Source organism: Heptranchias perlo, chromosome 13 (assembly GCF_035084215.1).
Source record: "Heptranchias perlo isolate sHepPer1 chromosome 13, sHepPer1.hap1, whole genome shotgun sequence".
NCBI classification, from domain to species: domain Eukaryota; kingdom Metazoa; phylum Chordata; class Chondrichthyes; order Hexanchiformes; family Hexanchidae; genus Heptranchias; species Heptranchias perlo.
The window spans coordinates 69,618,857-69,633,498 of record NC_090337.1 but is presented as its reverse complement, the minus strand read 5'-3'; the positions used below and the strand labels follow the sequence as shown (position 1 = coordinate 69,633,498).

General features: G+C 44.2%; 1 protein-coding gene across 1 annotated transcript in view; it reads left to right on the top strand.

The window, feature by feature from the left end:
* Positions 1–14,642, top strand: part of LOC137331693 (ephrin type-B receptor 1) — a 514,964-nt gene that overhangs the window by 487,172 nt on the left and 13,150 nt on the right. The window contains exons 14-16 of the mRNA XM_067995660.1: positions 2,914–3,107; positions 5,482–5,637; positions 6,816–7,787. Of these exons, the coding sequence (XP_067851761.1) occupies positions 2,914–3,107; positions 5,482–5,637; positions 6,816–6,924 (459 nt within the window). The 3' untranslated portion in view covers positions 6,925–7,787. The remainder of the gene's footprint in view (positions 1–2,913; positions 3,108–5,481; positions 5,638–6,815; positions 7,788–14,642) is intronic.

Sequence of the window (14,642 nt, the reverse complement as noted above, 5' to 3'; positions counted from 1 at the left end):
GCGGGTACAATTTTGTCTTTTAAAAAGCATTTGGACAGTTACATGGGTAAGATGGGTATAGAGGGATATGGGCCAAGTGCAGGCAATTGGGACTAGCTTAGTGGTATAAATTGGGCGACATGGACATGTTGGGCCGAAGGGCCTGTTTCCATGTTGTAAACTTCTATGATTCTATGACCCTATGACTCTATTTCGGACGATATACATTATGACATCCCTGGCAGTTAGTTGGTGCTAGGTGCTCCGCACTAGGGCTGTCTAACACACAACATAGAATGTCTATGCCTGACAGAAAAATAAAAGCAATTAGTTTCAACAGGGAAGTATTTTTGACATCAATCAACCAGTGAGTATTTGTTCAAATGTTAAATTCACAGTGCTCCTGTTGTTCGTCAATTGCAATTGGTTTTAAGACACAGTGGGTCAAAAGTGTACAAAATCTTTGAATAAAGTGGCCCCCTCAAATGTGATTCACCAACAGGGCTGCTTAGAAATAATCTGCTTGAAAAGAATTATTATGAGTATTAATGAGGTTACTTCACTTTTTTTTAACATTTATTTTTGTTTTAACACTTGGTTTTGATGAGGCCCTCAGGAAGACTGATGAGAAGGGATTACTGAGTCTGACGACTTAAGAGTTCAGATGCTTTGACTGGAAATCAGTTTTACTATCCCAGCTATGCCAGAAGCATCCATTCCTCAAACAAATGGTTCTTTTTTAATCAACAGGGATAAATGCAAGGACTTTACAGCTCAGTACAGTTACTGTTTAAGGTCAATGGACGATGGCACATGACAATTATTAACCACATCTAATAGCCTTACTCTGAGTGCTCCATGTTGTATTAATTCACCTGCCTTTTCAGAAGGGCGAGTTTCAGAAATTCACCTATGAACTCAATCCACTAATCAGCAGCATTTAATTTTCTCCATCATTGGCTTTGGAGAGGGTGCAGCGCAGATTCACCAGACTGATGCTGGAGTCTAAGGAGTTAAATTGTGAGGACAGGTTGCATAAACTTGGCTTGTATTCCCTTGAGTTTAAAAGATTGGGAGGTGATCTGATCGAGGTATTTAAGATGATAAAAGGATTCGATAGGGTAGATAGAGAGAAATTATTTCCTCTGGGGGAATCAACAACCAGGGGGCTTAAAATTAGAGCTGGGCCATTTAGGAGTGAAATCATCAAGCACTTTTTCACACAAAAGGCTGTGAATGCTGGATCAATTAAAATTTTAAGACTGAGATCCATAGATTTTTGTCAGGTAAGGGTATCAAAGGATATGGGTACAGATGAATGCGGTTGAGGTACAGATCAGCCATAATCTAATGGAATGGCAGAACATGCTCGAGGGGCTGAATTGGTCTACTCCTGTTCCTAATGTTCCCGTACTTGCATAATGTCCTTACGTATGCCAATTTAACACAAAAATGGAGTAATTACTGCAGTAGAATAGTACACAAAGGAATTTTATATAAGGGTGATAACTGTTCATGTTAAACTTACCACTCTCGTTCCTCCTAAGTACCCAATGTGTATGCTTTTCCACCTCTCTATTGTTCAAATCAAAATTCTCACACTATCTCCTACTCTTAATTCATTCATCTCCAGCAACTCTTTACCTCTTTCAGTAATTCCTTCTGCCGCAGTGTTATTATAACCCAGGCTTCCTATCAGCTAATTGCTACTTCCTGATTTACCTCAGCTTTCTTTCCTACTCAAAATCACAAGATCTTTATGGATGTGGAAGTCCATTTGGCACACTTGCCCAGAAAGACCCTGCTCTATCTGGGAATCCATCCCTTGTATTGATCACACCGAGGATGTGGATGTTCATGGACCCTCCTCCTCGTGTTAGTTGCCCTTCTTGACTGGATGTGGCAGTGCTACAGAGCTTTGTTCAGATCCGTTGACTGTGGGACTGTTTAGCCCAGCCTATAACCTGTTGGTGTTGTCCTATGTAATAATTTTACACGGTTGCTTTGAGAGGTTTTGTCTCCACCACTCTGTCCAGAAGTCCATTCCAAGTGAAACATGGGAACAGGAGTAGGCCATTCAGCCCCTTGAGCCTGTTCCATCAATCAATAGATCATGGCTCTGTACCTCAATTCCATTTAACCACCTTTTCCCCATATCCCTCACTCTTTGGGTGAAGAACAATCTCCTGATATCTGCCCTAAATTTGTCTTTTTATCGTTTATACCAGTATTTAAACCTAAGCACCGAGCATCAGTAAGTTGAAAAGGTTGACAAGTAATGACCCACCAGAGAGTGCCCACTTCCCTTTGTGTCAGCTGTGGCTCAGTGGTAGCACCCCTCTGAGTCAGAAGGTCATGGGCTCAAGCCTCACTCCAGAGACTTGAGCACAAAATCTCGGCAGTGCAGTACTGAGAGAGTGCTGCACTGTCAGAGGTGCAACTGTCTTTTGGATGAGACGGTAAACCGAGATCCCATCTGCCCTCTCAGGTGGAGGTAAAAGATCCCCTGGCACTATTTTGAAGAATAGCGGGGGAGTTCTGCAGTGTCCTGGCCAATATTTATTTCTCAGCCAACATCTAAAACAGATTATCTGGCCATTATCACATTGCTGTTTGTGGGATCTTGCTGTGCGCAAATTGGTTGCCGAGCTTCCTATATTACAACAGTGACTACACTTCACATGTACTACGATGTAGTGTACGTCATTGGCTGTAAAGTGCTTTGGGATGTCCTGAGGCCGTGGAAGGCTCTATATAAATGCAAGTCCTTTCTTTTCTTTCTAGTCATAGGTAACATCAGTGAGGAGGCACTGGTGAAAATTCCATCTGATAGCTTCTTTCTACCAAACGTTAATGTGAAAAAATCTCATCACGTGTGCTAATTGTTTGAAAACGACTTCATAATCCAATGTTTTTTTGTGTATTTACTTTCAGGTCATCAACGCTATTGAGCAGGACTATCGCCTTCCACCACCCATGGACTGCCCGGCCTCTCTGCACCAGCTCATGCTAGACTGCTGGCAGAAAGACCGCAATTCCAGACCCAAGTTCGCCCAGAACGTCAACACCCTAGACAAAATGATCCGAAATCCTGCCAGCCTCAAGACCATGGCCACCATCACCGCAGTGTAGGCTTCTACAATCTTCTCAGTCACGCGCCAGTCATCTGCAGTATGGGGGAGTGCTGCACTGTCGAAGGTGCCGTCTATCAGATGAGATGTTAAACCGAGGACCTGTCTGCCCTTTCTGGTGTACATAACAGATCCCATGGCGCTCTTTCGAAGAATTGCAGGGGAGTTCTCCCAATGTCCTGGTCAATATTTATCCCTCAACTAATATCACTTAAAAAACAGATTATTTCCATCATTGATCTCATTGCTGTTTGTGGGATCTTGCTGTGCGCAAATTGGCTGCCGCATTTCCCTACATTACAACAGTGACTACACTTCAAAGGTACTTCATTGGCTGTGAAGCACTCTGGTCATGAAATATGCTGTTTAAATGCAGGTTCGTTCTTTCTTAATTTATGAATGGAAAATGCCAGCATAGCAGGATTGATTCTCTGCTACACATGTATATTCCACAGAATTACATAAAATCTACAACACAGAAACTGGCCATTCACCCCAACTAGTCTATGCCAGTGTTTATGCTGCACATGAACCTCCTCCCACTCTAATTACCTCTTCCTAACCTGCCCCCCGTATCACTCTATTCCCTTCTCCCTCATCGATACATCAAGCCTCGCCACGTCCCACTCCTCCTTTAAAACCTTCCTTAAAATCCCCTTTCTGACCACGCTTTTGATCACCCCTGATCACCCAACGTCTCTGCGAGACATACTGCTCGCTGTAACACAGCAACACGCATCAACTGGAAGAAGGGAAGAGAAAATCAAAATAGGATTGATATACTCGCTGTACATGGAGCGGTTGAAGCAGATAGCATTGGCACATTTAAGGAGAGGCTTGATGCATAAATGAGGGAGAAGGCAGCTGGGAGTGGTCATAAAAATGTGTCTTCCTGTATGCCAGATTCTGCAAACTGAAACTCATCGTTACCTGTTCAAGAGCTCAGTCTTTCACTAACTTCACGGAACAGTCAAGTAGGGTTTGCACATCAGTCCCTTAACGTCTCAAATTTAAAATTCTCATCCTTGTGTTTAAATCCATGCAGGGCCTCGCCCTTCCCCATCTCTGTAACCTCCTCCTCCAACCCTACAAAACCAATATAAAAACAGCTGAAGTCAAACTTCCTTTCAAGCAGATTTTAATGAGGTGCTCAAGGTTTAGTCTTTTATTTTCCTATCAAACTATCAAAACAATTGAGACAGGAAAGGGCAACCAATAGCTAAGCCACAGGGAAAATCAGAGGCAATTTAACGTCAAATTGTGTCTGATTATTGGTATTTATAGCCATGGTTTGTCTTCCTAATATCGTAGATTTCCCACCCCCAGTCATTTCTGTCCTACAAAACAAAAGGCGATTAAAAACGGCCTGGAGTCATTTTGTCGTCTCATGAAAACAGAGAGGATTAATTCTTTCCAGGGCCCAGGGTGGTGTCCCATTACACTGTAACCTTCCTTTATAAACAAAACCCCCATTCATTCATCTAAACCCATAATCTAATAACAGTAACGAGAACCAGGGCAGCTCGTGCCCTGTAACTGGAACCAAGTGATGTTCAGACTGTTCAACTCATGTCTGCAGACTGTCTGACTTTCATAAATCATGGAAAAGTTGATGTGTGCTCCAAGTTTTGTTTTTGAAAAACTCCTGAGGCCAAGGCTGAGTAATTGAAACTTACTTGAGGAATGACCTTGGAAAGTGCCTGTCGAGACACCGTGGCTGGACTTTCCCATCTTCTTGAGGAGAACGAATGAAACCTTTACATATAACCTCTCACATCCTCGGGACGTCCCAAAGTACATTGCAGACAATGAATTAATTTTGAAATGCGGCCACTGTTATTTTGCAGAAAAATGGAAAAGCTAATTTGCCCACAGGTTCACAAACAGCAATAAGATATATGATCGGGGAATCTATTATCTTCATGGTGTTGGTTTAGGGGTACATATTGGCCATGGCAGTGCTTTTGCTCTTCTTTAATTAGTGCCATTTGCATCCACCTGAACAGGCAGATGGGGCCTCGGCTTTAGATCTCATCTGAAAGACGGCACCTCCAACAGTGCAGCGCTCCCTCAGTACTGGACTGAAGTGCCCATCTACTGGAGTGGGGCTCGATTCCACGCCCCTTTGACTCAGCGGTGAGAGTATGACCCACTGAGCCAAGTTGACACTTTGGATTCGTCTTAGGGTGTGTTTACATATGAGAGAGAGAGGTGGGGGTAGGCATGGGGCAAGAGGGAAGATTAGGGGAGCAAATAAATTTGACTTGATATTTTTTTGAGGATGCAATTGAGACAGAATTTTGAGTCAGTTCTTTACATCTGATTGTCGTGGACATTAATGTTCTTTTTTGTTGTTTCCTAATGAACGCAGGCCTTCTCAGCCTCTGTTGGATCGCAGTGTCCTTGACTTCACTGTTTTTACCTCAGTCGAAGATTGGCTCAGTGCAATCAAGATGAGTCAGTACAGAGAGAACTTCCTTAGCTCTGGATTCACCTCACTTCAGCTGACCTCGCAGATGACGTCCGAGTGAGTATCACAGGGAGAAAGCAGCAGATCAAATGTCCATTTGGCCCATTTGACCGCATTCTTCCAGAACACCAAACCCGCACTTTCCCATCATGGCATTTCATGGCCTCTGATATAAATCATGCCCTCAACCACTCTCAGCAAGTCCTTAAATGCCCCAGGCCTCAATCTGGCAGACCCTACTGGCAGTTGAAGGGAACTGGCCAGGATGTGGCATTTATGTAATGTTACAAAAGGTTGGGACAGTGGCATGAAGGTCTGTGCATTCAGTTTTAGGGGAGTTGGATTACATCAAAATGTAATAATCCAGACAGACCAGGAAACTCCCAGGTTCCATCCCTGGGCTAGGAAGCAGAAAAGTCAGCGCGGATTCCCGCTGCTGGTCGCTATCCACTGACCATCACAGGGAAGAGGTTCAGGTGAGAAGAGGAGTGTGCTCGGCTACCCACACTCACTGACCAGACTTTGGGTGAGATATCAAAGTGCTGTCATGAAAACTTCAATGGAAATGAAACTCGGGAGAGATGTGGAACGAACTATCACCCCTTTTACACTTATCGCCGACAGTCAAAATGATCCCCCTGGACTTTTAAGTTAGGCCCATTCTTCTCATTCAGACTTCCCATTTAAATTCCGTTGTTAAGTTTCATCTCCGCTAAGTATTATATGATGGAAAACAAATATCAAGCAGCCTGTATCAGGGGACTGAGTGCTATCGTGGTTAGCACACTGTTCCTTCACCTCGGAGACCTGAATTCCCATCCAACCAGGCCTGCAAAATGAAAATCCCCGCTAACTGTTGGACGTTGGGTGAGGACAGGCCCAGGCTTAGGCCTGGGCTCAGCTCTGATCCTCTTCCCACCCTCTCCACACCCCCCCACCCCCGCCCACAATGGTCTAATAACTTACCGGCACTGTCGAGGCTACACGTGGAAATGGCTAGTTGGATAAGCTTAATGGAAGGAAGCATTCTCGGGGAGGAAGCAAAGCGTTTGCGGAGAGAGATGGGGAGAAAGCGGGACTGAGAAAATTCACGGAAATGTTTTCTTTTGTTCGAAGAGGCACACGCTAAAAAAAACGCAAAGAGAGTAAAACAAAACCTGACCAGAAAAAAAAAATTCCCTCGCCACGTTTTGTCAGTGTTATTTTAAATAGATCATTGTTTGTATTTCCCGCAGGGACCTGCTGAGGATAGGGGTCACTTTGGCCGGTCACCAGAAGAAAATTCTCAACAGCATTCAGTCAATGAGAGCACAGATCAGCCAAACCGCTTCGGCAATGGCATGACCGCAGGGGAGCATGGGACACGTCTAAACAGCACTGGAGGAAAGCAAAACAAAGACGCAGACTATTTCTCATGGGCTAGGACCATTCTTATGAAGGAAACACATTGTTACTGTCTACCAGACTGATCCTCGGCCTATTCAGAAGCCATGCATTCCTGTCCTAAAAACAATACAGATTCAAGATCTAACCGGATAAACTTTTTTTTAAAGAAAAAAAAATCTCTGTCCCTTCATTAAGTCAGGGCCTGTGAAACTGGAATTAAATGAACATCCCATCCTTCCAAAGAACATGCTGTGATATTCTTTTGATGTTTGTTAGATGCATTTATTTTATTTTTCATGAGTGATGTTCTTTAGACATCGGTGCCAAGAGACTGCCCTTTCCCTAAGATGGATTCCAAATCCTTTATATCTTCATATTGAAGATGATGAGAAGTAATCATTCTTTGCTTGCATTTTCTGCAACTATGTTCGTGTTTTGATAGCAATGACTTTGAACACTGGCAAGTCTCTAGCCAGCTATACTTGTACAAAGGGGGGAACTAGGTATTTATCATGCAAGATACACAAGGCCTGTGCTTGTGGCTGGCAGGCCTTGGTGGTCAGACTCCTTATTAACTGTTTTGATTGTACAGAAAAGATGTGATTCCTTGCAAGCGGTACAAGTGATTTCCCCGCTGATCTTGCTTGCGGTTGACAGGAGAGGTATAGACGGACAATGATACGAAGAACCTTTGGTGTCCCGTTGCACCGCTCATTAATGGACTCATTTCAAACTCTTTACTTTATTGTGTTGGTGCTTGTTGGAATTCCAGTGATGTCTATTTAACCCAGCGCTCAGAACTTTGCTGCTTCAACTTGCTGGTAAGTATATTATTTTATTGCCCCTTTGTCGTTTCCGTGTTTCTTTTGACAGTGTAGCACTGAATACCCGAACACTGTTTTTACATCCGAACCGAATGCACGCTATAGCTCCTGAGGTTCAGTCTGGGACAAACCGATCGTCTCAATCAGCAAGAACTGGTTTGGTAAGATGTCATTAGTCAGAATTTTAGATGCTGTCCTTCTCTTCCAGGCGATTTTGTGTTCACTTGTCCCAGTTCTGTTTACCCGCCTTGTCTTCAATATCTTATTTAAGGAGTAATTTCCATTGTTGTGAAGTACAATTTAATCATCGGTAATTAGTCGTGCGTTTGCAGACTTTCAGAAGAGATGTCCCTCTCGTCCCCCATTCCACCCACCAGGTGTACTGAAGATTTGTTGTGCTCCCAAATTTCATGGCTTGGGTCATTTGCATGGCCTGGGCAGCCTCCTGGTCTGCGTTCACCCTCTGGCGGGGCTTTGCACTAGGATCAGGGAGGTTGGAAACAGGAGCAGAGCTGCGGGCCTGAAGCCTGTGAGCGTGTCACTGTTCCTGGCCGCAAACATCAAGCCCTCTGGAGAGCAACTGCCAGGAAACCTCTGTCCCGGTGAGCATGCTGAGTGAGAGGGAGGGGGATAAATTGCTCCCCTCTGATCTTCAGTGTGTGCTCGGGACACCATCGGTCTGATGGGTCCCAAAGGACCAAGCTCCATCGCCAGCTGTATGGGGCAAATGGGTTCAGAATGTCATCCAAGAGATCCTCTGACAGTGCAGCATTCCCTCAGTATTGCACTGAAGTGTCAGCCCAGATTATGTGCACAAGTCCCGGACTGGGGCTTGAATCCATGACCCAACTTAGAGGAGAGAGTGAAGCCATTGATCCAAGCTGGCACAGGAAGGAGACTTTAGTGCAGGGGTAAGAACTTGGAGTTGTGGACATAGCGTGGCCCTTGGTAATTAGATCAGTGTTTAGAGCCCTGGACTTCAGTGCAATACTGAGGGAGTGCTGCACTGTCGGAGGTGCTGTTTCTTGGATGAAATGTTAAACCGAGGCCCCGTCTGCATGTTCATGTGGACGAAAAAGATCCGATGGCACGATTCAAAGAAGAAAAAGGGAGTTCTCCTGGTGTCCTGGCCAATATTTACAACTTAATCAACATCACCAATTCAGATTAACTGGTCATTTATCTCACGGCTGTTTGTGCACAAATTGGCTGCCGCGTTTCCTACATTACAACACTTCAAAAGTACTTAATTGGCTGTGTAGCGCTTTGGGATGTTCTATGGATGTGAAAGATGCTATAGAAATGTAAGTTCTTTCTTTCACTGTATTCCTCTCAATTTACCTGCTGGATAGTGAAGACGATACCCTGGGCGTTATGTAAAGTAAAGAAAGATCATCCATATATATAGGGCCTTCCATGAACTCAGGACGTTCCAAAGCACTTCACAGTCAATGGAGTCCTTTTGAAGCGTAGTCACTGTTGTAATGTAGGGAAAGCTCCTTTGGTTTAGCACTGATGGCCATCTTAGCAGCAAGGTCCCAAGGATAGCTGTCGTGAGGAAGGAAATGGTCAGGCTGAGACAGAAGGGGGCTCCCTACTGGGTTTGAGAATAAGGCACATTGCAGGTGAGGGAGTTTTCGAGCGGAGTGAGCTTTACTGGGCATGTGCCTCGCTATACTGGACCTGAGAGTGCTCTATCACTGAGAGGGAAAAATGCCCCAGTCCTCATCCTTGACATCCCTCATATTTATAAAACAGTCGTTAATTAACAACATAATTTTTTTTCTGTAATAAAATGGAGTGTTACTGGAATAGGAGCAAGAGTGAATGGCAGCCCAAGATGCTGTGAGTTTAGCTTGGACGAGGATGGAGGGGGAAAATCAGAAAAGAGGCCCAGTTCTTCCAGAGTGTTGGTATTTTAAATATTTATATGCAGCAGTGGATTGGCAGTCACCACATTCCTGATTTTGAACACCGTTCAAAGGTTGCCCTCTTCATAGCTGACCTCTCTGACAGACTTGTACCTCAAGCTAAACAAATAAGTGGAAGGAAAAAAAAAACCTCCATCTAAACTCCAGGGAGCTGCTGACAGAATTTGAAAAATGACTGAGGAAGTGCTTGTTGAGTGATTGTTTTCTGACAGAGCCCAGTGGCAGTCAGATGCTGAGTTGTGGAAGTGCGGTGGTGACTGGTTTCACAGGTGCTGAGATCTAACTCCCCAGCCTCGGAACCGAACACATCAAGTAACACAATCTAGCTGCTCTGACCCGCGCTCTATTACACTTCACAAAGGCTATCCGGACAGCAACCCCCACGTGTCTCTGTCAGACATTTTCTGTGCACTACACATTTACATAGAATTTATAGCACTGGCCATTCGGCCCAACTGGTCTGTGCTGGTGTTTATGCTCCACACGAGCCTCCTCCCTCCCTACTTCATCTCACCCTATCAGCTTACCTTTCTATTTCTTTCCCCCTTGTGCTTGTCTAACTTCCCCTTAAATGCATCTGTGCTTTTCGCCTCAACTGCTCCATGAGGTAGCAAATTCCATATCCTAACTATTCTCTGGGTAAAGAAGTTTCTCCTGAATTCCTTATTGGATTTATTAGTGACTATCTTATATTTATGGCCCCTAGTTTTGGACTCCCCCTCAAGTGGAAACATTTTCTCTACATCTACCCTATTGAACCCCTTCATAATTTTAAAGACCTTTATCAGGTCACCCTCAATCTTCTCTTTTCTAGAGAAAAGAGCCCCATTCTGTTCAGCCTTTCCTGATAGTTGTACCCTCTTACTTCCTGTGTTCGATCTCCTTGTTTCTTTCCTCTGTTGGAAGGGAAACTGGAAACTAGGGCTGTCAGCGCTGACAATTGGGGTATTTTCTTCCTCATATTTTTCACCCAGCGCTTGCAGATCAGATACAGCACAGTCAAGAGAGAGGTATGGAGTATGGCTGTTCCCAACAATACGGCCTGGCACGAATCTCAGAAAAAGAAACCTCGAAGGTTGGCCGTGTAATTATGTGGCATCTTACACACCTGCCCTCCTCGTGACCTCTGATTGGGAGTGCTGACAACCCCACAAGATTGTAGGCAATTTGTCTGCTTCACCCTCTGTCCGAGCAGTGGAATTTCGAGTTCACTGCCTCACTTACTGCAGTCTTGGAATCTCATGTTGGTAGATGCTGAATTGATGATTACCAATAAAACATCAGAACTGGCGTCACCAGACCCTGAAATTTAGATATTGATGAGAACCCCCCCCCACCCTGCCCCCGCCTGTGGTCCCCATGACTGGAACGCGAAGGGAATACAGCTGAAAGCGTCCCACCGCCATTTTAACCACCCGCTTGCCCACCCTGTTCCCACCGGGCGGCCTAGTGTTAAAATTGGGCCAATTGCTTCAACATCCATTGGTAGGCCTCTGTAGGGTTGCCATCCCTGGTTGGATATATTCCTGGAGGGGTCATTACATGACATCCCATCTCCCACTGCCCCACCCCCACGCTCCCGCTATTGGTCGGCCAACACTTCCCTCCTCATGGTCCACAGTCTCCTCACCCTCCATGACTCAATTGGATAATTGTTGACTGTCAGTCAAACAGACTTTTGTCCCCCGACTCTGATATTTTTATAACTAATAAACAAAAGAATTCAAAGAAAATGAAAACAAAACACAATTTTTTTTAATGCCCCCATGGTTTTTTTTTCTCCCCTATTGCTCACAGCAGAGTCCTCGAGATTAATCTTTAACTCCTGGAGACTCCAGGCCAATCCTGGAGAGTTGGCAACCCTAAGTCTCAGCCAGGCAGTTTGCTAAGCCCTGGTTAAAGGAATCTTAGAACTACTCAGCCTGCAAAACTAATAGGGTTTAAGGTGCTGGTTATTAATCAATACATGGAAGTGAATTGAAAGCAATTAGCCATACATTAATCAGTTCTATATATAAATTAAATCCAAAAAAAATGAAAAGTTTAAACAAGCAATGAATGATTCATGGTTTTAGTCAAACAAAAGAAATGGATGATACCAATATCGTTTGTAGTTAGGAGCTGTGGTAATATATTATTGAGCCAAGGATCGCAGGGGTCACTGAATGCTCCCTCGGTTGCTAACGGCAAAAGCATTATCGGACTGTCAGGGTCATGTTCCTAAGCCAGGTTCAGTTCGAAGCCTTTGTTCAATCAGATCCTGAGGCGCAAATTATTATTTATTTGACACGGTGACGGAATTGAAGTTTTGAAGGTTATGAGGGATCTTACAAAGTTCACACGGACCAATCGCTCGATGTGGGGAAGGGTTAAATACCAGGGGACACAAGTTCAAAAATTAGGAACGTAAGAGGAAGCAGAGAGGTCAGGAGAATGTCTTTTTAACTGAATGGATAATTGACTTGCGGAATAAGTTATGAGGGAGACTGATTGAAGTAGGCCATATACATAGTAAGCAATTAGATGTGTTTGTGGAGAGCGATTTGGAGATATGTTGATCAGATGGGCACATGAATTATAATCTACCAGAAGGGACAAGATTCTTGGCCTTAATGTATAATAAAGAATTTTATTACAATTTTTTTTGTATTAAACAGGGAATAAGCAAAGTTACATAATAGAGCATTCTGGATTGAAGTATGTAAACCAACAGAATGAGACGAGTAATTTTTAAAAATTCATTCTCTGGATGGGTGTCGCTAGCAAGGCCGGCATTTATTGCCCATCCCTAGTTGCCCTAAGAAATAATCTGTTCTCTTCCAAAGTGATGACAGCTGAGGGACAAACACTGGCCAGGACACCGGGAGAACTCCCCTGCTCTTCTTTGAATAGTGCAGTGGGATCTCGTACATCCATCTGAGGGCCTTCTTCTTGAACCACTGGTAGCAATTTGAAACAATTGAGTGGCTTTCTAGGCCACTTCAGAAGACAATTAAGAGTCAACCACATTAGTGACTGCAGTCACATATAGGCCAGACCAGATAAGGACGGCAGGTTTCCTTCCCTAAGGGATATTAGAGAACCAGTTGGGTTTTTACCACAATCTGACAGTACTTTTTAACTGAATTCAAATTCTCAAACTGCCACGGTGGGATTTGAACTCACATTCGATGGATTATTGGTCTAGTAACAGAATCACTACACTACCGTATCCTGAACTAGAAGCAACGTTCAGGGAAGTAAAGGTGGTGTGTCACGGTGAGGGCCAGGCATGGATAGAACCTGAAAAGAATGCAGATTTTGCATGTCCCTGCTCATTGGGAGTGATACTCTCCCTATCCCTGTAACCTCCACCAGCCCTACAACCCTCTGAGATCTCTGCGCTTCTCCAATTCTTGCCTCTTGTGCATCCCTGATTTTCATCACTCCACCATGGGTGGCAGTGCCTTCAGCTACCTAGGCCCCAAGCTCTGGAATTCCCCCCTCAAACTTTTCTGCCTGTCTTCCTCCCTCTGCTCCTTTAAGTTGCTCCTTAAAACCTATCTCATTGACCAAACTTTTGGTCACCTTTTTCTAATATCTCCTTTTGTGGCTCGGTGACTGATAACGCTCCAGTGAAGCTCCTTGGGTCGTTTTCTACGTTAAAGGTGCTATATAAATGCAAGTTGTTGTTTGGTAATTCTTCCAGAATGATATTTAATCCTTATTGCCTGAAATACCCAGACAAATCCTTCCCCCAGTTTAAAGATGCTGAAACTAGTGCTTTCTGCTATCAGGAGGCAATAGTTTCCTTTTTATTGACTGCTTGACATTCCATTGAAATCATAAATCATATTCTTATAAATAATTTTAATATAAACAGAAGTAATCTCAGCTCCAGTCTATATCCTAAATCTCTTTGATATTGTTAGCAACTGATGTTAAATTGACAACAATAATTAACATTTTGTTTAATGTCAGATATTGTACCCGCGAGTGTGCTTAAACAGTTATGTTTAATGCTGTGTCGTAGAGGAAATGTTTCGAAGACCTCGTAAACGCATACCTGTAGAATGTAACATTTATTCCGCTGGCATGAGGTAAAACAGCAGGTTGTGATGCTGTAGCGCTGCTCGTGCACTGACTGAAGTCTCAGAGCACTGTACGGAAGAGCAGACAAGCAATGGATCCCAAGAGGAGGGTCTTAAGAAGCCTTTCGAAGACAATGAGTGAGATGACAAGGGAGACAGAGTTCCAGAGGGCTGGGATTATAGTGAGTGATGGAGTGGAGAGAGTGGGGAATGTAGGATACAGTCACCTAGTGATTATGGCACTGAACCATTAGCCCAGAGGTTGTGAGTTCAAATCCCATCATCTGAGACTGAATTCAGTAGGTCTGCTAATTTGTGGACCAGAACCAGAAAAACCCAACTGGTTCACTGATGTCAGGGAGGGGAAGGTGCCGGCCTCACTGGTCTGGCCTGCATGTGATTCCAGTCCCACACTCCATGGATGACTTAATGCCCTTTAAGGTGGGCAAGCAAGTCTCTGAGTTCAATGAGAAAGCTCAACCACCTTATCAGGGCAACTGGGAATGGGCAATAAATATGGCCACATCCTGAGAACAAAATAAAAAAACAAGCCAAGGAGGAGGCCGATGTTGGATGAATGGAATGTGCACACAGGGTTGGAGGAGTGGAAGAGATAGCCAAGTTAGGGTGGAGCAAGGCTGTAGGGGAAGTTGAAACTAACAGGACGAATGTTAAGTTAATTCACCATGAGGCAGAGAATCAGTGGAACAAGTAAGGGGGGATGGGGGTTTGGGTCTTGGTGCAGGTGAGGACAGGGGCCATTTTGAATGTAGTTTGTACAGGCTGGAATCTGACTAGGAGAGCATTGGAGATATTGTTAAGGATTCGAACTGCGGAGGAGAGTTGGGGCA